At 40.1% G+C, this 7,724-nt stretch overlaps 1 protein-coding gene across 1 annotated transcript; it reads left to right on the forward strand.

Annotated features, from left to right (window-relative positions):
- The first annotated feature begins 1,789 nt into the window (after positions 1 to 1,789).
- On the forward strand, positions 1,790 to 3,570 carry LOC126671095 (uncharacterized). The gene has a single exon (XM_050364809.2). It carries the CDS (start codon positions 1,807 to 1,809, stop codon positions 3,568 to 3,570), a length of 1,764 nt encoding a protein of 587 aa, XP_050220766.1. The 5' UTR covers positions 1,790 to 1,806.
- Positions 3,571 to 7,724: the final 4,154 nt, after the last annotated feature.

Consider the following 7,724-nt stretch of genomic DNA (forward strand, 5'->3'; position numbering starts at 1 on the left):
AATTGTTTTAATCTTTAATTAAATTTATAAATTAACTCCGTAATTAGCAAACTCATTTTTTGGAATTTAAAATTTAATGTCTAATATTAAAAAAAATTAAAAATAATGTTAAAATCTAAATCTAAATTTTCTAATTTTTTGGTGGTTAAAGAAAAAAATAAATAAATTTAAAGCTATAAATGACCAGAAAAGATAAATAAAACTAATGAGTATTGTAAGGTGAAAGATTGATAAAAAAAATGGCTAAAATTATAATGAAACGTAACATTATGATATTATTATAAATTTTAAAAGTTGAATAAAATTAAAGTTATCTGCAAATATTTGAATTTATTTTACTATTAGACCTGAAATGAATTGGTAGTTTTATAATTTTAAAATATCGATAAATATATTATAAATAAAAAATTTTGTCATTTTGCACAGTTTAATAGTTTGATGCAATTACATCCAACCACTAAATAAAAAAAATTATTTTTTTGATTAATCAATATACTAACTTATAAAAGAGAAGCAGAAAACACTGTACATTGAACAGTGTTCTGCTTCTCCCTTATAAGCCCTTTCAGTCATATATTTCGGTGTCTAAAAAATTGCAATTACATATTCAACTGATGTCCATTTTTGTCATTTCCCTTTTAATTACACTTCCACCCTTTTACTCAACACTTTACATTAATTTAAAAGATACATTTTGGTATTTTACTTCTTTTAAAAAAGGTCAAGTGCATTTAACAAGTTACGTGCGGGTTGTAAATTTACATCAACTATGCATAGCTTATTGAAGAAGCTGAAAAAGAACCAAAGTGTTTCCAAAAAGTCTTGAGAGAGAAAATTATAGAGAGAGAAAAGTGTCTTCCCCAAATTTTATTCGATTGAGTTGCAATTTAGGGTTGTGATCTCCAAAATCCAATAATCGATTACCTACTGAACAGCTTAATTAGTATTCCTACCCACAAGATTACTTAGCTAATAACGATCATTAGATCTACAGCCCACAATTACGGCTAATCCTACATTTCCTCTTCCCCAAATAGTAGCCGCCTTTCCTAATCCACGTTACCTTGCATGGCAGTGATGCCGATCCTTTCAAATTCCCCAGGAAATTGAAAGAGTTTCCCCAGACAACAGTAATCTTAAGTGGCCCAAACAGATAGCGCTTATCCTCCTGATCCAGTAAAGACATCGAGTAGTTCCGGCTACCCAATCAGTTGAAAGCAGTACTAATCATTCCTTTTGATCCTTCAGATCGCCATGATGTCTAGGAAGCCAAAATACAAGTATAAAAGACGTATGGATGGTAGAAGAAACTACAACGAAAAGATCCACAACTCATACTTCACACTCAAACAACAACAAAACATCCTTGATACTCTGATCTTCATCCTCCTTTTAATGGCCGACCCTAAACGTAATATCTCCCCTGCTTTTAGGGGGAAGAAACCAGTCACCAAACGAAACCCAGTGTTAAAAACAATCCACGAAGCTGAAAACCACAACCCCCAAGCTGATACCCAAGTCCTGCACAACAACCCATTCAGGGCTTTAACTATTCGAGAACCTGAACCCCAAACCCAGAGAACCAGAGCCCCCCCATCAAGCGGCAAAGGAAAGGAAAAGATGTTCCCAGAGGAAGAGGCAAACAGGGAGAGCGAAACTACGGGCAGCAACTTTAATGGTGACGGAGGCAATGAACTCGCTCATAGATATCATACTCAGGAAGCTTCATCCTCAGCAGGAATCCGTCCAGGAAGGAGTACTAACACCAATGCTCCTCTCACAGAAATCATCTCCCAGACAGAACAGATGAAGATCTCAGAGCCATCCTTAACTCTTCAAGTGAAAAAAGAAAAGGAGGGAGTGGCTAGTGGATGGATGTTGGCGGCAAAAGTGATGTCAACAAAAGTGCTAGGGCTGCATAAGATCCGAGAAAACATGAATGCAGACTGGAAGCTAAAAGGGTCTTTTGCTCTAGCCAGATTCAATGAGAAATGCTTCTCCATCAGCCTTCAGCTCAAAGACGACTATGATAGAATCCTGGAGGAACGCCCTTGGAATATAGCGAACCAGCACATCAACATCAAGGAATGGCAGGGGGACATCCCAATGGACAACATAGACTTTACATCTTCACTATTCTGGGTGCAAGTTAAAGGTCTTCCCCCGAACCAGGTGAACGAAGAGAATGCCAGGAGGATAGCAACGCTTTTCAACAGGTTTGTAGAGCTGGATATGGACCACAGGGCCCCTCTGTGGAGACACTATTTCCTCAGGATCCGTATTGAACTTGACAACTCTAGCCCTTTGCTTGCTGGCTTCCACAACACGACGGATGCCACAAAGAGAGAATGGATCAGATTCAGGTTTGAAAAACTGCCTGATATTTGTTTTTTCTGTGGTAAAATGGGACATACAAGAAGCTTCTGTGAGACAAGGATTACAGAGGAAGAAGCTGGGATCTTCTATGCGGGGAAATACCGATATGGGCTATTCATGAGAGCCAACCCACCAAGGAGAGCAAGGGAGATGATAGCAACTCTGGACAGCTTAACTAGTATTCAACCTACTGTTCAGACGAATGCTAGTGCAAATGCTACAAACGTGGATGCAAGCAATGGTGGACTGGGAAGCATAAACAGCCAGGAGATAAGGGAACAAATCAGCTTCCAAAACACCTATGAGTATGATATTGAAGAACAGCTGGCCAGAACAGAAAATGTGAATGTCAACCCAGGTGTCCACTCCTTCCAAGAGGTAATCAATTCTGAATTCATCAATACTGGATTAATGGACCTAAACCAGTTCTCTATGCCTGTTTTATCAACACCAATGGCAACCAACAGAGCGATCAATGAGTACAACTATGACATGAACTTCCCAGGGAGCTACACCCCCCAATATGAAAACAACACGGTTCAACGAGTCCCAAGAGCTATCCTTCAAAGTGTGTCACAAGAAACAAGGGAGAAGTATACAAAACTGGAACAACAAAACCAGCAAGCTATGGAACAACAGGTGGCAATGATTGTGGAATTCTTTTATGGCAAACACAACAAAGACAAGCATAGCCAGATAGTTTCAGATAAAGACATGGAGGAGATCAGGGCGCTTCTGGCTGACATCAATCCTTCATATGGACTACCCACTTCCATAGCAGATTTCCAATCAGCAAAGGAACAAACTTGTGTCACTCAAATAGAAAAAGCAGTGAAAGCACGCACCTGGAAGAAACAACCCAGGAAAAATGCAAAGACCACCAAAGCTGGACCAGACTTAAACAAAGTACCAGCTACTAGAGGAAGAGGAAAAGGCAAAAGGAAGCTGTCCAATACTGAATTTGAAAAGGAAAGTGAAAGTCCTGCTGCTCAGTTGGCCAGAACCCAGGGTCCACAAACAATCTTCAACATGAATGAGATGGTAAACACAAATCTGATAATCCAAGGAGCTGATATTGGGAAAGGACAAGATCCCCAACAAAACCAAGAGGCAGAGGCAAGAATCAAGGGCACAAAGAACCAGGTGGCTGAAGGCGATGAGGCTAGCCTTAAGGAGCCTCAAGGGCCAAAATGAAATATGTGTCATGGAACTGTCAAGGTCTGGGGAATGCCTTGACAGTAAAGAGCCTTAAACTGATATGTAAATCCAATTCTCCTAATATTTTGTTCCTTATGGAAACTAAGAACAAATCAAATAAAATAAGGAAGGTTATTAGCTACTGTGATTTTCCAAACTGTTTTTGTGTTGACCCTATGGGAGCTTCAGGAGGATTATGTCTAGCATGGAAAGATGATACTAATGTAGCAATCCAATTCAGTAGTCCAAATTTCATTATTTGCTCAGTTAGTATTCAGAATGGCACAAAGTTTGACATAATCTTCTGTTACCTACATTGCAACAAGAGCACAAGAATTCAGCAACTCAGATATATATGCAGTCTAAAACATAAGCTGTCCAAGGAATTGATGATTGCTGGGGATTTCAATGACTACCTTCTCCCTTCAGACAAGAAAGGAGGTGTCCAGTTTAGACATGAAAATCACTCAGAGTTCCTGAGTTTTGTCAGGGAGATGGAAGTAAAAGAACTAGAGTATTCGGGGCACAATTTCACCTGGTGTAATAGAAGGAATCCACCCAACATGATCCAGATTAGACTGGATAGGGCAATGGTGACTGAAGCATGGTCCAAGGGGTTCCCTCATGCAATTGTGGAGCATCTAAAAGATCTGGGATCAGACCATAGACCAATACTGATCAAGACAGCACCAAAGGAAATACACACTCAAAGGAAATTTTTCTTTGACACAAGATGGGGGAGCAAACCAGAGGTAGAGTCAATTATAAAGCAAGGTTGGAACATCCAAATGGGGGGTAGTTTAATGTATCAGGTCCACTCAAAACTAAAGCATATAAGACACAATCTGTTTAAATGGAGTAGACAAACAAGATCAAATTCTCAAAACAACATTCAAAGGACCATGCTGGAACTGGAAAATGAAAAAGCAAAAACAGACGAAACAATAAACTGGGAAGAGATAAGGAAGATGGAGAAGAGGCTATTAGAAGAGTCAATAGAAGAGGAGAGATTCTGGCAACAAAAAGCCAGACAATCTTGGCTCAAGTGGGGAGACAAAAACACAAAGTATTTCCATGCAAAAACAAAGCAAAGGAGGAGAAGGAATAACATAGCAGGTCTATGGTCAGAATCAGGAATGTGGTGTACAGAAAAAAGTCAGATCGAAAGGATCATTGGAGACTACTTCAAAGAGATATATACAAGCAGGAATCCAAACAATATGCAAGAGTTCCTTCAGGGTTTTAGTCCAAAAGTTACAGAAAGCATGAACTGTAGGCTTACCAGACCAGTGTCCATACAAGAAGTGAAGGATGCTGTTTTCTCCATAAACCCAGCTAAGGCTCCAGGCTCTGATGGGTTCACAGCTTATTTTTACCAGAGCTACTGGCATATAATTGGTTCACAAATCACAGACTCAATTCAAGAATTTTTTAGAGGTGGCAGAATGTTAAGAAGCATGAATCACACATTGATAGCCTTGATCCCCAAAGTCCAGCAACCCCAAAAAGTTTCCGATTTAAGACCAATAAGCCTGTGCTCAGTTTATTACAAAATCATCTCCAAAGTCTTAACTCAAAGATTGCAGCAAATACTACCCCATATAATGGAATACCACCAAAATGCCTTCATAAAGGGGAGGTCAATCTCTGACAATATACTTCTAGCTCATGAAGTCCTACACCATCTCAAAAACAGAAAATCTGGGCAGCAGAAGCATATGGCAATCAAGCTAGATATAAGCAAGGCTTATGATAGAGTGGAGTGGGATTATTTGTTCAAAATCCTGAGAGCCTGGGGATTCAATGAGATTTTCATAAAATGGATCAAAGAATGTGTAACTTCTGTAAATTTCTCAATTCTGATTAATGGAGAATCATGTGACTTCTTTAGTCCAGGTCGTGGACTCAGACAAGGAGATCCATTATCCCCTCTTCTGTTTGTTTTGTGTGCTGAAGGACTGTCTCACCAATTATCCCAAGCTGCCGACAGAAATATTATCAATGGCATAAGACTGTCAAGAGATGGCCCATCCATAAGCCATCCTCTGTTCGCAGATGATTCAATAATCTTCACTCAGGCATCCATGCAAGCAACAAGGGGACTCCTAAAGGTCCTGAAGGAATATGGAGAAGCAAGTGGCCAGATTATCAATTATTCAAAGTCTGCTATTTTCTTTAGCCAAAACACAGACTCAGTTGTAAGAAGGATCATCTCCTCCATGATGAAGGTCCAGAACTCAGGAAGTGAGAGCCTGTACCTGGGGCTTCCTCCCACAATCCTAAGATCCAAAAACCATACCTTCAAAGACATAATCCACAAAATTGAACAAAAGCTGTTAGGTTGGAATGAACATTTCCTATCTCTAGCAGGTAAGGAGGTTCTCCTAAAGGCAGTGATAGCAGCCATACCTGTTTTTGCAATGATGTGTTTCAAGTTGCCAGACATGCTCTGCAACCGGATAAACAGTTTAATGTCCAAATTTTGGTGGGGAAGTCATGACCAAAGAAGGAAGATTAGCTGGATAGCCTGGGAAAAAATGTGCAAAAATAAAGGGGAAGGAGGTCTGGGGTTTAAAGACATTTCAGCTTTCAATCAAGCTCTGCTGGCAAAACAGGCATGGAGGATAATGCAGGACCAGGAATCTATCCTCTACAGAACGCTAAAGGATAAATATTTCATAAACTCTTCCATATGGGAAGCCTCAGATACAAAAAACCCTTCATGGGGGTGGAGAAGCCTCTCACATGGTCTGAAGTTGCTTAAGAAAGGAAGCAGAATGCAAGTTCACACAGGTGCATCAGTGAGAACAGTCAAAGACCCTTGGATCCCATCATCTTTTCCTTTCAAACCCCAGATTAGGATGGAAACTTCAGAAGAAAACATTCCTGAAATGGTGCAGGGTTTGAGAAGCCAGAATGGCAGCACATGGAATGAAGAGCTTATCAGATCCTTGTTTGTGGAAGAAGATGCTCAATTAATTTTGTCTATGCCCATCCCTCTATCTAGATGCCCAGATAAGATAATCTGGCACCACACAAACTCAGGTGTCTATTCGGTTAAATCAGGGTACTACATAGCTACTAATACGCTCCACAACCAGGAACATCCTGGGGCCCTACCTTCCCAAGCAAGGCTTACAACGAGACAATGGAAGGAAATGTGGGATCTAAAAATCCCAAATAAGCTCAAAGTCTTTATGTGGAGAGTTATCAATAATGGGATACCGACGGCACAAAACTTAAACATCAGATTACGAGGTAATTTGGTTTGTCAGAGATGTGGAGAAAAGGAGACTAGAATGCATCTTTTCTTCCATTGTGACTTTGCAAGGAGACTGTGGTTTGCATCTCCTCTAGCCCTTCAATCAAGCTTGATCCAAGAAAACTGTTTTTCGCAGGCATGGTCTGGCATCCTGAGCTCCTTTAAGGACTCAAATGAGTCAGTGGGCAGCCTTAACCTGATGTGTTACTTGCTATGGGGAATTTGGAAAGCCAGAAACGCATTAATTTTTAAAGACACAGAGTGGACGGTGGAAGAAACAAAAAGAATTGCAGATGAGTATAAAGCAGATTTTGAACTGGCAAGTGAAGTGGAAGCGGAGGAAATAAAGCTGATGTCCAAAAACGCAAGAAGTTGCCCAATTGACAGACAAGAAACCCAAGATCCCAACCCCAACCTAATCACAATAAAGTACGATGCAGGAACTTGTAAGGAGAAAAAATTCGGATCTATAGCAGGATGGGCAATGAAATCAGGGCAAATCCTTGGGAAATTCTCTGCAATTTTCAGGAACATCTGGGACCCGGGGATTCTAGAATTCCTGGCACTAAGGGAGATGGTTTCCTGGAGTATCAATATGGGGTGGAAATCTGTTTGTTTTGAAGGCGACGCCTCCATGGTGTCCCAATCTGTTAACTCAGGAGTTTGTTCTTCGAGCAACAATTGGGGTACCTGTCAAGATATTTGGCGATTATCATCGTTCTTCGACGACTGCAGATTTCGGTACATTAGGAGGGAGAATAATAAAGAAGCTCATAAATTAGCTCAGGAAGCAAAAGCTCGTTTTTTGAGCTACATGGGCACAAATAATAGCGTGTAATTCCCCCCCGGTTCTATCTATTCTAACTTTGGAAAAAAAAATAAAATTGAA

Source organism: Mercurialis annua, linkage group LG3 (genome assembly GCF_937616625.2).
Source record: "Mercurialis annua linkage group LG3, ddMerAnnu1.2, whole genome shotgun sequence".
NCBI classification, from domain to species: Eukaryota; Viridiplantae; Streptophyta; class Magnoliopsida; order Malpighiales; family Euphorbiaceae; genus Mercurialis; species Mercurialis annua.